The sequence below is a fragment of the Scleropages formosus genome, chromosome 4 (assembly GCF_900964775.1).
Source record: "Scleropages formosus chromosome 4, fSclFor1.1, whole genome shotgun sequence".
NCBI lineage: Eukaryota > Metazoa > Chordata > Actinopteri > Osteoglossiformes > Osteoglossidae > Scleropages > Scleropages formosus.
In genome coordinates this window covers 15,243,434-15,263,327 of record NC_041809.1, presented here as the reverse complement: position 1 = coordinate 15,263,327, position 19,894 = coordinate 15,243,434, and the positions used below count along the sequence as shown (strand labels likewise).

General features: G+C 43.8%; 1 protein-coding gene across 2 annotated transcripts in view; it reads right to left on the bottom strand.

Annotated features, from left to right (window-relative positions):
• cltca (clathrin, heavy chain a (Hc)) overlaps positions 1 to 16,683 on the bottom strand; it is a 35,677-nt gene extending 18,994 nt beyond the window's left edge. The window contains exons 1-2 of one of the 2 annotated variants that reach the window (XM_018755350.2): positions 16,184 to 16,683; positions 2,485 to 2,692 (exon numbers count right to left, since the gene is read on the bottom strand). In XM_018755350.2, coding sequence (XP_018610866.1) covers positions 2,485 to 2,692; positions 16,184 to 16,225 — 250 coding nt within the window. In that variant the 5' untranslated portion in view covers positions 16,226 to 16,683. The remainder of the gene's footprint in view (positions 1 to 2,484; positions 2,693 to 16,183) is intronic. The other variant, XM_018755351.2, reaches the window with a different exon arrangement.
• Between the last annotated feature and the right edge of the window lie 3,211 nt (positions 16,684 to 19,894).

Genomic DNA, 19,894 nt, shown 5'->3' with positions numbered 1-19,894 from the left:
AAATTTAGATTACATGCAGCTCACTTTCAGCTCCTTTTCATGCCTTCCATGGAGCTGTTGCTGAACCAACATGATTTTGCCAATAAGCACAGTAATTTACCAAAGGATTTCAATCATAGTGGGATGATACAAAACTGATTTTCAAACTAAATATGGATTTGTTACCTGCAGGTACAGTACATATATCTTGCTAGGTTAGTTTTACTGTGGTCATTGCAAACCTTCAGATATGAAACTAAAGGGATGTTGGGGCAAGAGGGAACATCTGAATGCAGATTTGAGGGGAAAAGGTATTATGATACACAAACACAGGGATGAAGAATATCCAAGAACATCAGGATCCCATCATTTTTAGAGATTCTTCTATTTACATTTATCTAGTAGATGCTTTTCTCCAAAGCACTTCCAATGAACTCTATGTAGCGTTATCAGCCCACACACACACACACACACACACACACACACTATTCATCATAGTAACTTACACTGCCAGATATACACTATTAATTGCAAGCTGTGTATTACATTAGTAGAGCATAATAAGGGGGACACAACCCAGCCAACAGAATTAAAGGTAACCCAAAGAACACACACAGCTTGGTCAATTTAGCTAATCAGATTAAAGATTCAGATTTACATTAAAAATCTCACCCACCCAAAGGCCGTAGTCAGCTGTAATTGTTAAATCTGAAGGGAATTTGAAATGTATGATATACTGCCTTACTAAATATGTGCTTTCATTTTAAAGAGGAATTGAAAATGCTCTTGCAGGGTTCCACACAACTATACAGCTTGAATACCATAAATACTGCAAACAAAATGCTCTACTTATTTACCTACACTTGCTATACATGGTTCAGCAAATTAAAACTTCCAGCTGCACAATCATTTTTTCATAATAAACAGCAAATATGCCAGAATAAGCATCATATGTTCAGTTAAAAAAAGTGCAACATAATCCACCCTTCCCTCAACAATGTGGAATAGGTCACATGTGCACAAAGATATAGGAAGGCATCCAATTGGCAAGCAATTTCAAATGAGAATAAATGAAAATTTAAGCACATTCCCATCCCCAGATACCAAATCACATTTAAAAATCAACTTGATGCCAACACTCAAGCTGTAAAATTTGTGAAAGTTAAATCCTGTTCAGTTCTCTATAACTATTTAAAAAAAAAAAAAGCTAACTGAAGATTTACAGAGAGCCAATAATACCTTTTGTTTTGCTTAGTGTTTTCTGCAACACCTGACACCAGTTAAAGTTGCATACTAAACATCCATATTCTGCTAAAGATTACAGAAGTGTTTACTGCCCCAAATATATTAAATACTCAGTGACAGAACTTCCTACCCAGGTTCTGTGGCTGGTACATAAAGCTATTTCATATGCTAAGGCCCCACACAAAGGGTTTCAGATATTCATTTGAAAAATAAAAGTTTTGAACTTTTTTGTAAAGGCATCTAAATTTTCTACAGCATATCTGTATCCTATAAAATAGTATAGGTCAAACAGCAAAACACTTCCATTACCATGGAAGAGATGAGGGGCACATGAAAATTCCAAGCTTTCATTTATGTATTTGCCATATATATTCATGCAGTCAGAAAGCTTGGTGTCGAAGACAAAATATACATGTGAAACTATGCTGTCAATAGCCTGAATGGACTGTCAATTTGTTCAGAGAAATGCGAACAGTCAACTGACGATTCTACAAATACCCTTTCTGAAATCTAAAAGCCATACTGCTAATGACAAACTAGTGTAGAATATACTGAAACTGGTGGCAGTAAGCATAAGCTTTAAAATTCATTTAAAAATGAAATCACTTTTCATTGCTGCACATTTGTAAACATGATTGAGACCTACTTCAAGACTAAGACCACTTACATTAAAAACACTTAATATTGTTAACCTCAGATTAAGTCATTTAAACGTGTGGTGTAAACAGGATTATAACTTACACAACACAACAAACATAAATGTTAACTCACCGTCTGCATACACATAAGAAAGCAGTAAAATAAAAATTGAAAAAAAGACAAAAGCAATTATGATAGCAGGACAAAATGTTCAAATCATCATACTTTTATATTCTTAAAACATAAATCTTGCAAGACAAGCAGATTCTGGGCAATAAAACTACACTTGAAAACAAAATATAAACAGCTGCATATGTGCACATAAACAGATGAAGTCATGACAAGCAGGGCTGAGCCTACCAACTTATTTCACAATGAAAGATGTCAAACAACCAGCTTCTATAACATACTTCAAAGAAGTGAAGGCTAAAAAAATTAGCACAATGGTAAACAGCAAAGATTACAAAATGACTCATGACCTTGGACTTTGAGAGTTTCCTTTGTTGAACCTTAGGTCCCCCCCTTTAATAATAATAACCCCCCCCCCCACCACACACACACACACACACACACACACACACACACACACACACACACACACACACACACACACACACCAACCTTTCAGTGCAATGACTTTGCTGGCAGGGTTCATGATGGCGCTGTCCGCAGAGATAGGCCTGCGGATGGGATTGTTGGGGTCATTCATGTCGATGATCACTACTTGCGCCTGCTCTCCAACCTTCTCCCGGATGCAGATGAACTTGTCCGACTCCATAGTCAGGGTACTGAACCCAATGTTGGCTGGATTTATTCCCAGGTTTTGAAGCTGGTGATAAAACAGAAGATATTAAGAAACATTGTTATATAGGACAAAACACCCCTTCTATCAATTTATGCTCCAGTTACTGCCTCCAAGCACAAAATCCAAAGTTTTCTTAAAGCACCTATTTTTTTGCAGTCTAAGTTTGGACACTACCATGATATCACTCCTTCACTTTCCTTTTTCAAGCACTGTATGCAAATTCAATCCATAGTGCCACAAAATGCAAATCTGCAACACCATGATGCAACTTCCTGGTGTTTGTGTGGTCAGGCTTTCACATACCTAAACCAAAACAATTCCTCACTGAATGAAGAGAAGTTTGTAGTCAAGAAACAAAATGAGACTGACATTTAAGGGTGAGTTGTGGGCAAAAGCTGGTGACCTGCAAATATCTAACTTTCATTGAGAGGAGACTATCCTCAGACAAAACAGCATGTGATCTGGGCCCTTGAGGGACCTTGGCTGAAATTCCCAACACCTGGAGCTGTGGGAAGTGGGAGCCAGCAGGTACTGAAGTGATGGGAGCCATACTGCATACCATACTTTGGTATTTCCCATCAAAATTGAGCAGCCAAGACTGAGAAAATATCAGTAAACATAAGGAAGCAGCATGGCCTTAAAGTTTGCCATTGTGGAGAGAATGTTCAGATGTTAGTTAACGCACTTCCTTTGTTGGCTTTAGTTGCCACCCCCCCCCCATAGAAAATGCTTTTGAACAAGCCACAGAAACATTTTGCAGAAGTCTCATGTCATCTGACCATGCTCCAAAGTGCTAGAGACTGCATTTTAAAGGGTATACACTGAAACTGTATACTACACCACACAACTTCTTCCCTTCTGTGACCACCAAGTCAGTAGGAGCAGCTCTGCAAGACCCTGCATAAGGCAGATAAAGGACAGTTGACAAGCAGGAAGGGAAGGTGGAGGTCACATGTCTGGCAGATCCCCCTACAGTAGGTTTGTCATCTCTCCAGGTCCAAGCTCCATACACCTCCAACAACCCCCAATGGCCTCACCCAAGCGGTTATCAGCCAACACAAACCACGCTTCCAGGAACAGCTTAACGAACATAAAGCAACACAATCAACAATGCTGCAGACACACCAGGCCCAGCCCAGAATCATTAGTTGGAAGGGGCTGCCTGTAAAGTATCTGTAAAGAAAGGGTAAACTGGTACTTAAAAAGCAATTGTCAGAATCTCACATCCCTTGAGAAATGTAAGCATTTAAGAATATACAGATGCAGCAATGGCCAAATATCTTAATTTGCTTCTACATCACAACTCTCCATTTTGACAGACAAAAATACTTCAGAATGCTCAGATATGTTCATGGTGACTTAAATGGACCCCTTTATATTAAAATTTACAGGACACCTTAAATCACTGCAGGATGTTAGTGTAAATGGCCAACTTGAAGGAGAGTGAGATGTCAAAGTCGTATTGGGGGGAGGATGACGACTTGCTGTGACATGACACATGGAGTCATTGGTGGAAAAGATGGACATTGTCATGTCACAGTAAGTTCATCCCTTGGATTTGGCTGCAGGGATTCCCAGGCTTCAGTGTCATTTGCTAGCAGGAACCCACACATGTGCTAAGGTAACAGGGCAAGCATTACAGGGCTATGCCACCAATGATGTCCTGGGCCAAATGTGACTCATCGTTCCAGCTCTGCTGCCCAATTTAGAGGTCTGCTTTTCATGCTAGCCTTCTGACAGGAAAATGATTCTACCACCAGCAATCTTACATGTATTCCTTTAGCAGATGCTTTCCTGTCTTAGTCCTGTCCACCCTCATGGAGCTGGTTAGTCTGAGATCACACAAAGGTCCTCAGTACAAAATTACTTATTTAAATGGGAAGGAATAAAACGGTTAAAAGGAGTCAATGGAGCTGGTCAAGCTTTTGACAAAACAGCTTTGGGGGCCAGGGTTCTATGAATGCATGTAAAGCTCATGTTCAGTAGTCAGTACTCTGCGTGGGTTACATAACGCATCCCATGCGCGGGCTGCAGAAGTTTCTCCAAGGCGACAGCTCAGTTGTATCTGTGACTGAAAATGACATCACTAGAAGGTTATATGGACATATTCAACATCTAAACCATTGGGATTTCACAATCTGCAAATATCAGAAAAGATTCAATGTGGTCAGCCTGGATCAATAGTGGGAATATAAAATAACTTTTGAAATTAACTTTGAGCAAACCCAATAACGCCAAAGGACTTGCTTTTCAACAAGTGGCTCTGTTCTCTCCTCTTGCCAGTGTGGCCATCACTGCAATCCAGAAATTACAAAACCACTAAATTCAGTTATCAAAATAGTGATGTTTTAATTAGGTTGCTGAAGTTTTATGAAGCCGCATATTTTTAAATGCCTTAAATGTTTTCACAATTTCACTGACCTCACAACAACCTAGACTAAATTTCCAATTTTTAAACTGTATACATTTCAAGAAAGTAATTGAAAATGTATTTATTGCAACATTTTACATTACTACAGAATAATGTCTCATGCCTACACATAACCATCAGGACCAAAACCTTACCATTTATACTGCCAGCCAATAATCAAAAAAAGCATTGCAAGGCTCATCAATAATGGTTGTCTGACGGTCCAACACATGCCATTTTAGGGTTTGCAATTTTTTGTGTTTTTTAAAATCTGGAACCTTCTTCATAACTAATAGCAATGTTACCAAAATATTTGTTTTCTTCATGAAATGTTTAAAAATTGTTAAATCTTAAATTGTTTAAAGCAATGCAGCATTGAGGTGAAACCCATAGCTGCTGTCAGCTTCTTTGTCACAGCATACTCTGCAGGCATAGAGCACATATGGACTAAGCCCAGTCTAAACTAGGCAGGAACAGGCTTGGCATAGAAAATGCAGCTAAACCCATGATTCTCTAAGAACATTGAACCAGGTGAGCCAGAAGAAACCCATACTTCAAGTGAAAGTGTCTGACTGAAGGACTAATATTTTCCAAATATTGTGGTGTAATTAAATTTAATGTTTTAAACTGACTTGTGTATTACTGTGGTTCAATTATTCTACAGTGCTTGTCATTCATTTCAGTACTTCATGCTGATAATTCTCTGTATTTTAAGACTAAGTACTTTGAAATTTTACTGACTAAACCTAAGACTTGATGAAAAACATCTGGGGAGAATCTGTAAATGACAACCATATATAAAAATAGATTTAAATCAGTAAACAGCCAGAACCTCTGCCAGACAGGTATGCAAAAATTCAAGGTTTGCCTAAGTGTAAACATCAAATTGTCATGATGGGTGTGCATTTTCATGTTTTTAAAAGAATCAAATCATGCCAAACAGTCCCAGCATCTTTCCATTATGGGCAACTTCATATTGGAACCTTTTTGTTGGTATCCCATAAGAGGAAGCATACTCTTTTTACCTTTGATTATAGAATATTTAAAATAATTTCTCCTTAAAAACTGCATCAAAATAATGAAGCCAAAAAGCCTCGTCACCTTGCTAACAGGATGAACACTAAGTACTATCTATATATAATATATATTTTTGGGAGCCATTTAAATTTCATTGAAAATTGTATTGCAAGAAAAAATGAAATTGGTAAACTTACGAACAAATGTTTGTGTCGTGTTCCTGCCCATTACATGATATTTTAAACCTAGAAATTTGTCTTTCAGATATCTCCCAATATTGGACAGGTGCAAAAGCTGATGTGATTTTAAAGAGTGCAAAACAGATGCCCAGTGCACAAAAAAAAAGCCCTGCATCGCTAATGTGAAATATCTATATACACACAGCAACACCACCAGGACCTTTGCAGTATAGCAACAAAAAAAAAAAAAAAAAAAGCTAGTCATATTGCTTTTTTGTAAACTCCTATGATTCCATCACCAGGTTGAAGACTGTAGGAAGATACTAATTCTCCATGTGGGCACCTAAAGGTCTTCAATGGCATGTGTGCTTCAAACAGACCACAGTGTCTTGGCAGGGGCTTTAACTATGGGTGGTATGGTAATTACATAAAAAGGTTTTGGAATACACAGTACAGGGCAAGATTATGACTGCAGCTATGACATTCTGACTTATGCAAGACAAAGCCAGTGGCAAGTGTAACAATGCAGTTAAAGGATGAGCTGGGATTGGACTAGAGAGATTGTCACATGTGGCTATGACCCAGAAGCTCCTTGCACAAAGCACACCCAAGTGAGTGTGGCAGCAGCTGCTGGGCCCAGCAAAAACTGAGTGATGCAGCAGAGATCCAAAACCTGGGAGCACCACTCAAACACACTAACCCCTGGTTGGAAAAGCCATGAGGTCCCAGATTTAACCCTGACCAGTCCTCCTGTGTCAGCACAACATCTTCACTATGCAAGGTCTAATGTTCAAGGAAGGATGTTAAAAGTGCTGAGGTCTGCAGAGCGCTAGTGCAGCTGATTCCACAACAGGAAGCAGACTCATTGTCCCTCCAGCTGAGAGTGACACTTTTGTGCAGGCTCGCACCAGCCCGCGTGATATGTAGGTGATGCAGGAATGCACCCCATGGAATATTTAGAGCAAAGGGAAGGAAACGGACACAGTGTTAGTACATTCTTTTAGAGCCCGTTCAGAGAATTCCCCAGCCATACCATTTTTTGGAGACCACAAAGTATAGCTAATTCAATTCCCTTGAGTGAGAAAAGCACAAACTAGCAGGTCAGCAGGTGAGGGTTCAAGGCTCAATTATCTTTCAGGTGAGTCATTAACTGGAAATGGCAGTTCCAGAAGCTAGTTTACTACTAGCAGGATCACTAAAAATAAGCAAAACATTATGTAAGCACCAAAGTTTAAAAAAAAAAAACTGTAGCTGGGGGGGGGGGGACTGAAAAAGGCAGCTGCAAGTAATTTTTTTGCACTGATACTACAGCACTTTTACTTTAAAGACAGACTAATTATATTAGCAACTTTTCCCCTCATATGAGCCAGAGGGGAAAAAAATGCAACAGGGCATGGCAGGGAACCACATGGTAGACCAAGATAATGAAGGGCCACAGAAAGCAGGCTCTATATTCAACCAGACTAAGCAGGCTAGTACTACTCATACATGTAGTCACTCAAAAACTGAAGTCTGCAACTCAGAAAAGGGGGTAAATAGGAGGGGCTGTATCTTAGCCAGCACCAGCAGTCAAAGCCAGAACTGTGACCTATTTTATGAAGTCCCTGACCTACATTTCAAGGATAGATGTGCCATACAGAAGGAGAGACTCTTGTGATTGGCCATCATAAGGACACTGAGTTCCCTATGAACCCTTCACAGGTTCTAATAACACTTCTGCATGTTTTGGCAGCCCACCACTGAGAAATTAACTGAACGATGTTAAGAGGCTCAGAATTTTGTCAGCTGGCAATACAATAAGCAAAAAATGGAGTGCAAGCTTTAGCAACAAAGAGATAAGTTTAGCATTTTACTACTGACAGGATACAAGATTTATGCCACAGTAACTTGTTACTGGCACTATTCCTCCCCTGGATTTCTGCTAGAAATGACCTTGATATCGTCCGTTTACCCCGCCCGGTATGGGGTCACCGGGGCCCCACCCTGGAGCCAGGCCTGGGGGGGGGGCTCGCATGCGAGCGCCTGGTGGCCAGGTCTATGCCCACGGGGCCTGGCCGGGCTCAGCCCGAAGCCACAACGTGGAGCCGCTCTTCGGTGGGCTCACCACCTGCCGGAGAAACCGTAAGGGGCCGGTGCATTGTGATTTGGGCGGTGGTCGGGGCCGAGTGCCCGGCCGACCCAAACCTCGGGCGCCAACTCTGGTTTTTGGGACTTGGAATGTCACCTCACTGGCGGGGAAGGAGCCTGAGCTGGTGCGGGAAGTTGAGAGATACCGTCTAGATATAGTCGGGCTCACTTCCACTCACAGCTTGGGTTCTGGAACCACTCTCCTCGATCGAGGGTGGACTCTCCACTATTCTGGCGTTGCCCAAGGTGAGAGGCGGCGGGCTGGTGTGGGCTTATTAATAGCCCCCCAGTTCAGCCGCCATGTGTTGGAGTCTACCCCGGTGAATGAGAGGGTCATCTCCCTACGCCTTCGGGTCAGGGAACGGTCTCTCACTGTCGTTTGTGCTTATGCGCCTAGCGGCAGTGTAGAGTACCCGGCCTTTTTAGAGTCCCTGGGGGGCGTGCTGGAAGGCGCTCCCACTGGGGACTCTGTCGTTCTACTGGGGGACTTTAACGCCCACGTGGGCAGCGACAGTGATACCTGGAGGGGCGTGATTGAGAGGAACGGCCTCCCTGATCTGAACCCGAGCGGTGAGTTGTTATTGGATTTCTGTGCTAGTCGCAGTTTATCCATAACGAACACCATGTTCATGCATAAGGGTGTCCACCAGTGCACTTGGCACCAGGACACCCTAGGTCGGAGGTCGATGATCGACTTTGTAGTCGTTTCTTCTGACCTTCGGCCATATGTTCTGGACACTCGGGTGAAGAGAGGGGCTGAGCTGTCAACTGATCACCACCTGGTGGTGAGTTGGATTCGATGGCGGGGGAAAAAGCTGGACAGACCTGGCAGGCCCAAACGCATAGTGAGGGTCTGTTGGGAACGTTTGGCGGAGGCCCCTGTCAGAGAGGTCTTCAACTCCCACCTCCGACAGAGTTTCAACCAGGTCCCGAGGGAGGTGGGGGACATTGAGTCCGAATGGACTATGTTCTGCTCCTCCATTGTCGGTGCGGCGGTTCGGAGCTGCGGCCATAAGGTCTCCGGTGCCTGTCGCGGCGGCAATCCCCGAACACGGTGGTGGACACCGGAAGTAAGGGATGCCGTCAAGCTGAAGAAGGAGTTCTATCGGGCCTGGCTGGCTCATGGGACTCCTGAAGCAGCTGACAGGTACCGACGGGCCAAACGGAGCGCGGCTCTGGCAGTCGCCGCGGCAAAAACTTGGGCTTGGGAGGAGTTCGGTGAGGCCATGGAGGAAGACTTTCGGTCGGCCTCAAAGAGATTCTGGCAAACCGTCCGGCGACTCAGAGGGGGGAAGCGGTGTTCCACGAACACTGTTTACAGTGGAAGTGGTGCGCTGCTGACCTCAGCTGAGGATGTTCTCGGGCGGTGGAAGGAGTACTTTGAGGATCTCCTCAATCCCTCCGACACGCCTTCCGTAGAGGAAGCTGAGGCTGGGGACTTGGAGGGGGACTCGTCCATTACCCTGGCTGAAGTTGCTAAGGTAGTCAAAAAACTCCTCGGTGGCAAGGCTCCGGGGGTGGATGAGATCCGCCCCGAGTTTCTCAAGTCTCTGGATGTTGTGGGGCTGTCTTGGCTGACACGCCTCTGCAGCATCGCGTGGAGTTCGGGAACGGCGCCTCTGGACTGGCAGACCGGGGTGGTGGTCCCTCTTTTTAAGAAGGGGGACCGGAGATTGTGTTCCAACTACAGGGGGATCACACTCCTTAGCCTCCCTGGGAAAGTCTATGCCAGGGTACTGGAAAGGAGAATCCGACCGATAGTCGAACCTCGGATTCAGGAGGAGCAATGCGGTTTTCGCCCTGGCCGTGGAACACTGGACCAGCTCTATACCCTCACTAGGGTGTTGGAGGGTTCGTGGGAGTTTGCCCAACCAGTCCATATGTGTTTTGTGGACCTGGAGAAGGCATTCGACCATGTCCCTTGTGGCATCCTGTGGGGGGTGCTTCGGGATTATGGGGTTCGGGGCTCGTTGCTACGGGCTGTTCGTTCCCTGTATGAACAGAGCAGGAGCTTGGTTCGCATTGCCGGCAGTAAGTCAGACCTGTTCCCGGTGCATGTTGGACTCCGCCAGGGCTGCCCTTTGTCACCGATTCTGTTCATTATTTTTATGGACAGAATTTCTAGGCGCAGTCAGGGAACGGAGGGTGTCTGTTTTGGTGGCCGCGAGATCTCGTCTCTGCTTTTTGCGGACGATGTGGTCCTGTTGGCTTCATCAAGTCAAGACTTGCAGCGTGCACTGGGGAGGTTTGCAGCCGTGTGCGAAGCGGCGGGGATGAGAATCAGCACCTCCAAATCCGAGGCCATGGTTCTCAGTCGGAAAAAGGTGGCTTGCCCCCTCCGGGTTAGGGGGGAGTTGCTCCCTCAAGTGGAGGAGTTTAAGTATCTCGGGGTCTTGTTCACGAGTGAGGGAAAAATGGAGCGGCAGGTTGACAGACGGATCGGTGCGGCGTCTGCAGTAATGCGGTCATTGTACCGGTCTGTTGTGGTGAAGAGGGAGCTGAGTCGTAAGGCGAAGCTCTCAATTTACCGGTCGATCTACGTTCCTACCCTCACCTATGGTCATGAACTCTGGATCATGACCGAAAGAATGAGATCGCGGATACAAGCGGCAGAAATGAGTTTCCTCCGCAGAGTGGCTGGGCGCACCCTTAGGGATAGGGTGAGGAGCTCAGTCACCCGGGAGGAGCTCGGAGTAGAGCCGCTGCTCCTCCGCATCGAGAGGAGCCAGTTGAGGTGGCTCGGGCATCTGTTCCGGATGCCTCCTGGACGCCTCCCTGGGGAGGTGCTCCGGGCTTGTCCCACTGGGAGGAGGCCTCGGGGCAGACCCAGGACACGTTGGAGAGACTGTCTCCCGGCTGGCCTGGGAACACCTTGGGGTTCCCCCAGAGGAACTGGAGGAGGTGTGCGGGGAGAGGGAGGTCTGGAGTACTCTGCTCGGACTGCTGCCCCCGCGACCCGGCCCCGGATAAAAGCGGAGGAAGATGGATGGATGGATGGATGGATGACCTTGATATGCCAAGGACTCAGGCTACATAAATCTTATTTGCCTTAGAATAAGAAAGAAGCTGCTGCATACCTCAAGCAATACACATCACAAAATGACTGCCACCCAATTACAAATGCATTGCAGCAGCAACTGGAAGACTCATGTGAAGCACCAAAGGTCACATTTTAGGATCCATCAGCAGGAAAGCAGCTTGGAAACCAATTGTTGCCCCATCTCTTCCTCCAAGAGACTGAAAATACCATAAATGTCAAAAGCCATGGTTGAAGAGCAGTCTTCAATGCACCATGCACTAGTGATCAAAAGCTATGGAAAACTCAGAGACTATTTAAGATCATCTCCTTCCCTTCTGATGTCTCAGAATAAAATGCACATGTGCAATTAAACAATTCCAGTGAGGACCAGATGTGTACAGACAGAAATACAATGCTATGACATGGAACAAGCGCATCACAGAGCACTAAAACATACAAAAAAAAATGCAAAGAAAAATTTCACCTTGCAACACAAATGACTGAAAAAAAGATTAAGTTTCTAAATGCATTTCAACTACACACATCCCACAGCAATGCAAACCTGGTAAAACAAAGGAGCAGTTTCAGCAACAGTACTCTAGTTCAGGTGTTCCAAGAACTACTAGGTCATTTCAACAAGTAGCCATTGTACTCTTCAATAAGGTCTCATGCTACGGGCGTGGTGAATGACCAAGTGGCACCGAGTTGCTCTGTGTTCCATCACCTGACTTCAAATCACTTATCCTCTCTTGCATTTATAAGTTTGCCTGTGCATTCCTTCATTTATTTCACTTATGTTTGGTTACTTTGTGACACATGTATATCATACACTGCTGCTGCAATAAAAGTCTACTTAACTCTTAAGTCTGTTAACTCTGGTGTTAATAAAATGTCACTCACTCTCCAGTCATTCATTGCTTTCAATTTAAAACCAGTCACACATATATAAATGTACATTATGCTATTGTATACAAGGATGGAAGTTAATCAGTTTAAGATATTGCTGATTGGTAAATATTGCAGTCTCACACACACACACACACACACACACACACACACGGAAAGAACTTGTCCCAAGCAGGGGTCGCGACGAGCTGGAGCCTAACCCGGCAACACAGGGCGCAAGGCTGGAGGGGACACACCCAGGACGGGATGCCAGTCTGTCGCAAGGCACCCAAGCGGGACTCGAACCCCAGACCCACCAGAGAGCAGGCCCTGGCCAAACCCGCTGCGCCACCACACCCCCTGTGCCACCACACCCCCTGTATTGCATTTACTGTTTAGACTATCATGAACGGTATTAGTCTATGAAAATCTCTAGACTCCTCTAAAGAGGTCATGAGGTAGCCATATCCGTCACCCACATGATCAATGATCTTGCTTAATTACATTTACTCATTTAGCTGATGCTTTTCTCCAAAAGAACTTAGGAATGTTAATCTACCTACAATTATTTACCCATTTGTACAGCTGAGCTGTGTAATTTTCACTGGAGAAATTTAGGGTAAGTACCTTGCTCAAGTGTACTAAGAGATGAGATTTGAACCTGTGACCTTTGGGTGCAAAGGCAGCAGCTCTAACCACTACACTAAAAGATAGTTCTCATAATGTATTATACATTAACTTGATTTAAAAAAAGAAAATTAAAACATAACACTAGCATGCCTTTAAAGTGCTCTCCAGCTCTAATTCAGTATATGGAAAAGGATTTCTTCAAAAATGATGTAAATTAAATTCTTTGAAAAGTCAGCACAGCAGTAAGAAGTACAGGAAAAACAATGTTTTGAAAATGTGTGAATAAAGACAAAAGCCAATTATTCATGCACTGTAAAGAGCCAGAGAATAGTCCTGGCTGAATACATTATGAACTGCAGTACCAAAAACAAACTCCAAACTAAAACACTTTTACTATGGCACTAAAGGTTCAACTAATCCCTTTTGTCAATTATACTGTGTGGTCTGACAAATATAGGTGTTAAATGCAAATATAAAATGTGTAAGAAGAATTTATCAGGGGTTTTGATACAGCCTCCAGAGAAAGAGGTCCTCTGTATCCTGTATCAGGTTGTAGGCCTGCCAGTACCTGGCATAGATCTTGAACAAAAAAAAAAAAAAAAAAAAAAAAAAAAAAAAAAACCCACTGGCTTGTGACAGGAGCAGAAGGCAGCCCTTACACATGTTAATGCAATATCACTCTATTCAGGGCCATCAAATAAGTGGCAGGCTCATAATAGAGGCGACAGCTAACAGTAACGTAAGATGACAAAACAGCAACTTAAACTGTTTATATCAGACCTGAGGGGAAAGCAATAATCTAATGTAAAATATATGGCTATAAATACTCTGACAATAAAACATTAGCTAGAGCAATAAATCTGCTCCCAAAATTCCCCTTCTGAATTTGGCAGATCAGTAGCTTGCAATTCCTCGAGCAGAGAGCACATGTCTGTCCAGGTTTGTACATGGAGAAAAATCAACTTGAAGACAGACAGACACAAAAAACGCACTTCATGTTACAGTTGAAATTTCCTGCATAGTAATGTATAATCAGCATAAGAGGGCACTCAAAGAGCCATAGCCAATCACATGTGTCTGAAATACATATGTCAATGTCAAGTTTTTATTTGTATAATTTTCTCTGGGCTCCGCTAGTTTCCTAATCATATCAAAATTACTTACGACATTCAAACAACGCTGGAATGTACCATATTAAAATATTCACCAAAAATCCTCACATTTACAGCCTTGCCATATCATATTGACAGAGTACCCACATGAATTTGAAATTATATTACAAAATCTAATACTGTGTTCAGACAGACCAGTTAGAAACACTTTACTGCAGATGTTTAGAGGTCAGCTATTTTAGCCTTACTGATCATTTCAGGTGAAATATGTTCAGACAGATTGAAGTTGGCAAAAAGGTCATCTAGGGTACAATTTCAATAAAACCAAACTACAAATCCTATGTAGCTTGCTACTTTGTCACACATCAAGTAATAAAGCAACATGACTGGTTTTAAGTTCATTAATATACCCTAACATTTTTTGTGTCATTCAGTGTTGCAAGGTGTGGCAGTTTCATACTTCATTTATTCATTCAGTTACACTATTCTGCCTCCACACACACACACACACACACACACACACGCCTATTTTCACTACATGCCAAGGTGATGCAAGTTGTTCGCTTCAATTTACATTATATACACACACACACACACACACACACACACAAGCAGTTCAAAAATGCAGTATTTAAGGGTTTTCCACTCACACATTTTTGCCTGTTTAAAGTAGCCTACCAAACAGTAATGACAGCAGAAAATCAGTTTAATATTCCCATAAAATGCAGAAATCTTTGCCCTGATGACACAGCATAACTCTGGCATAGAACATTTCACATCACTGCTGAAAACTAAAAACATTTGCTAGTAGTTTTTAAAAAACTAAATCAGAAAATAGCAAGCTACACACTTCACAGAAAGACATTTAAAGCAGCCAAATCAAATGGCACAATTTAACAATTAATCCCAACCATGAGCACATTTTTGCTAATTTTATTCTTAAAACATCAGTAAAAAATTCAAGTGTTTTAAAGCTGTGGGAAAAAAAAAAGCCCATCAAAAAGTGCAGAAACATCTGTTTGCATTTGAGGTGCAGAGGTACGTGACAGCAGCCAACATCACAAGGATTCTGGTCTAGATTAACCATCAACAACCTGAGAGCCACCAACTACTGCAGACAGATGACTGGTCATTAACACCCTATGAACAACCAAACATCCTAATGGTCACTAACCTTACCTAGTGCAAACAGAAAGTTTACTAGTTAACCAAACCAGATAGAAAAACACTACTAGGCTAGGGGAGACAGACTGGTCAACAACCTGATAGCCAGAAACTTCAACTGTAGAAAGCTGGGTAACTGGTCATTAAGCACCTAAAAGTACTAAACAAAACTAGTAATGCAGGCAAATGTCTGAGTCACCAACCACTGACCTTAACTAATGCAGACAGATCAGTGGCATGTGCCCATGACGACTGCTAAACTCAATTCGTGAATGAATATCCACTGGTCAGCAGAGCCTTGATGGACATAGGTACTGACTGAGCAACTCGTGGAAGCAGAATAGGCCCACCTAAAAACGAGTAACCCTAACCACTACTAGTTAACAACAACAACAACAACAACAACAACAACAACAACAACTGACCAGTTTTATGAGAATAAGAAATAGTATTCATCACCAGACATTAACATTGCCGCACCTAGGACCTAGTTTACACACACACAGCTAGACAACTTGAAATCATGATTATGATATGAAAATGGACACGTTTTTTTTGCAGAGAACCTCACCTAGGATGCGTCATAGTTTATACTATCATAGGACGAACTCGATATGACGAAGGTGTGAAAGGTCTTCGTCTCTATACAGTCTATGACCTGTAAATCCGGAGACGGAACACACGAACACACCGCCGGGATACTTCACTACTAAGAGACGAGCCGGTAACACAGAGAGGCAGCGAAGCTACGGCCCACCTGCTACATCGCTCGCTTTGCCAGGTCATGACATGAGCACGTATTAGCTACTTACGACTACTGTGTAAGTTTTGCCACCACGAATACCAAACGAGATGCCGGACTCCGGAGTAGAGCTACGATCATTTTCGTTTAACTGCTGGTAACGAACTGTACCCGGTTCTTCAGGAGCGGTGTACTAACACTTCTAACAGTTACACTTGGGTATTTCCTACCTGGAGGTGCTCCTGGAAGCGGATGGGCAGGATCTGAGCCATGGCGGTCTCTGTCACTCTCCGGTCTGCTTCGAGAGCTAGTAGTACTCAACGCTACGCTACGCTACGGCTTCTCCGTCCTTCTGCTCCAACCAAGTCAGACGGCGAGTTAAAATCGTGCGCGATCGCTAGCCTACTGTATTTCGGTTAACCTGACGGCAGTAAACGGGTCACTGCAAGGTGTCACTCGTTTTTCCCTAGAGCAGCCGCAGCACTAAACTCCTGAAATCTGCAATGGCGGCGGAAACGACTCAGTGGAGGAACGATCCGGAAACGGCCCAGGACGTCCCTGCGCGGAGGGATACCATATCTAACGGCAACAGCGCGTCCCGCACAAATCTGGTCTAGTTTTTTGGATTACACAATGTTGCCACACAAAACTAAGAGCGCGTTTCACAAGCTTATATAAATTTCAGTTTAACCGTCTTTGTGAATGCGTGCAAAGGTCAAACTTGGGTCGGACTATTTATCTGTGACTCCCTTTTGATTTTTGCCACATCATTCGTCCTTGCGAATTGACGTCACTTCCGAATTTACTCCCCGTTCCTCCGTCAGGGTGTTGTCGCTGACATTGCACTAAGACTGTATTAGGGCAACTAACACAGGAACGAGAAGAACCGGACGGATTGAGTTCTTCTGTTTCATTAAAATGCACAATGGAAGGAAAAGAATTTCTCGTCCTTTTGGATTCAGTATTTACATTGTTTACAATTTCTTTAGAATTTAGATGCCCTCCGTTTTTTCGAATAAAATTGCATTTTTTTTAACACGTATTTGTATATTAAATTGGAATTTATATGAAGTGCACCCTGAACGCCAGCGAGCACGTTGACGTCATCATCTTGTCACAGTTCCTCCAATCACAGTCTGCACTGTGTAATGCACTGTAGAGGTGAAGCTTTTGGTGGGTGGTATTTTACCAGCTCAAAACTGTTAATTTTTGTCGTAAAACGCATTACATAGTATTAAAAAAACTGGTTAAGAGTATTCGGTTTTACTATGAACTTTTCTTACTGTAAGTTTTCCATTTTGTGTGTACAGTATGTAATTACCAAGACAACCAGCCATTGGAACCCCGATAGTTTAGTACTGATACTATGTCAGTGGGATAGACTTGAAGTTAATTAATTAATCTGTTATTAATTTGTTCTTTTTAATTAAGTTAAATTAATCAGTTCTGGGTCTGGGGTTCGAGTCCCGCTTGGGGTGCCTTGCGACGGACTGGCGTCCCGTCCTGGGTGTGTCCCCTCCCCCTCCGGCCTTCCGCCTTGTGTTACCGGGTAGGCTCCGGTTCCCCGTGACCCCGTATGGGACAAGCGGTTCTGAAAATGTGTGTGTGTATCTGATACGTCCCCGATCGAGGAACCGCGTATAACTTGGGTGGCACAGCGAGTAGCGCTGCTGTCTCAGCTTCTGGGTGGTGCGAGAGAACATGGGTTTAAACGTGGGTTTGATCTCCGCTCAGTCTGTGTGGACTAGGAGGTTGAACAGTAACAAGATATACTTTGAATGGTCTTCATCAAGAAAGGAAGGCACAGTCCATTCTCTTAACAACAGACTTTATTGGGGAGGCAGTGTTCCTTGATTTAAAAAAAAAAAGTTTCATTATTTTGTATATTATACATATACACTCACTGAGCACATTATTAGGAACACCTGTACACCTTCTTATTCATGCAATTTTCTAATCAGTCAATCATGTGGGAGCAGCACAATGCATAAAATCAGGCAGATAGAGGTCAGGAGCTTCAATTAATGCTTCAATTAAACACTAGAATGGGAGGAAAATGTGATCTCAATGATTTTGACCGTGGCACGACTGTTGGTGCCAGATGGGCTGGTTTGAGTAATTCTGTAACTGCTGATGTCCTGGGATTTGTTACGCAGAAGTCTCTAGAGTGGTGCGAAAGAAACAAAAAAACATCCAGGAAAGAAAAAAAAAAAAAAAAAAAAAACAGTTCTGTGGACAGAAACACCTTGCTGATGAGAAAGGTCAGAGGAGAATGGCCAGACCATTTTCAAGTTGATAGAAAGACTATGGTAACTCAAATAACCACTCTTTACAACTGTGCTGAGCAGAAAAGCATCTCAGAATGCACATCGTCTCACGATTTGAGAAGGATGGGCTACAACAGCAGAAGACCGTGTTGGGTTCTACTCCACCAAGAACAGAAAGCTGAGACTGCAGTGGGCACAAGCTCACCAACTGGACAGTTGAACACTGGAAAAATGTAGCCTGGTCTGATGACTCTCAATTTCTGCTGAGGCATGCAGACGGTAGGGTCAGAATTTGGCATCTACAACATTAATCCATGGACCCAACCTGCCTTGTATTAACAGTCCAGGCTGGTGGTAGTAGTGTAATGATCTGGGGGGTGATTTTTTTACCACACTTTGGGCTTGTTAATATCACTCAATTATCACTTGAATGCCACAGCCTGAGTATTGTTGCTGACCATAGCCATAATTTATCCGTCTTCTAATGGCTACTTCCAGCATGATAATGTACCATATCCCAAAGGAAAAGTTGTCTCAGTGGTTTTGTGAACATGAATATGAGTTCAGGGTTGGACCACAGTCCTGCTCTCCGGTGGGTCTGGGGTTCAAGTCCCGCTTGGGGTGCCTTGCGACGGACTGGCGTCCCGTCCTGGGTGTGTCCCCTCCCTCTCCAGCCTTACGCCCTGAGTTGCTGGGTAGGCTCCGGTTCCCCGTGACCCCGTATGGGACAAGCGGTTCTGAAAGTGTGTGTGTGTGTGTGTGTGTGTGTGTGTGTGTTCTTCAGTAGCTTTCCCACTGTCACACAAGCAGGCTGGACACTTGGGTGTGTGGACCCAGTTGGGGGATATTTTATTCTCAAGGCACAAGGGTTCAAGCAAAACTTGTGGTTGGGGACAGGTGTGGGTCAACCCAATGTACAAATGGGGTTCTTGAGGAGAATCTGAAGACGTGATCAATGAGGCAAAGCGAAGGTCAGAAACAGGTACAGGGATGAGGAGAATGGCAAAGGATTCAAGGAGGCCGTGAGACATAGAGGGACAGGTAAGGAAGGTCAGTGGGCCGTATTGAGAGCGCAGGAGGTACGGTAGTCTCAACGAGGTTCCACAACTGGGGAGTGCTGAGGCAACTCCTTTTATACCCCACTGCCCTGATTACAGCCAGGTGTGGGTGTCCAGGGAGAGGTTGTGGGTGTGACACCTGGTCACTGGATCTGAATCCAGTAGAACACCTGTGGAACGTGGTAGAATTGGAGATTTGCAGTGTAAATATGCAGCTGACAAATCTGCAGAAACTGCATGATGTAATCATGTCAACATGAAAGGAATGTTTTCAATATTGTGTGGAATCCATGCTATGAAAAATTGAGGCTGTTTTGAGACAGAGGCCCTGCCAATGAGGTGCCATGAACAGAATGAGAGTGCGAGTGCTGCGTTCTTGGATGCTGGGCATCAGTGAGTAGAGCCGCCCCAAAGGGAGAGACGAAACTAGGCACAGCTTGGAACAAGATGGGGGTAGATCATCACAAAGAGCTGTTAGTCAGAAAAGCTGTCTGAGGCAGAAAGACCATGCAAGACTTGGGAGCCAGCAGAAAATGGGAGAGACCCAGTACAGATCAGAACAAGAGGGATGTGGCTCGCCGGCAAAGCACGCTAAGCGGTACAGTCCCAGGGAGAG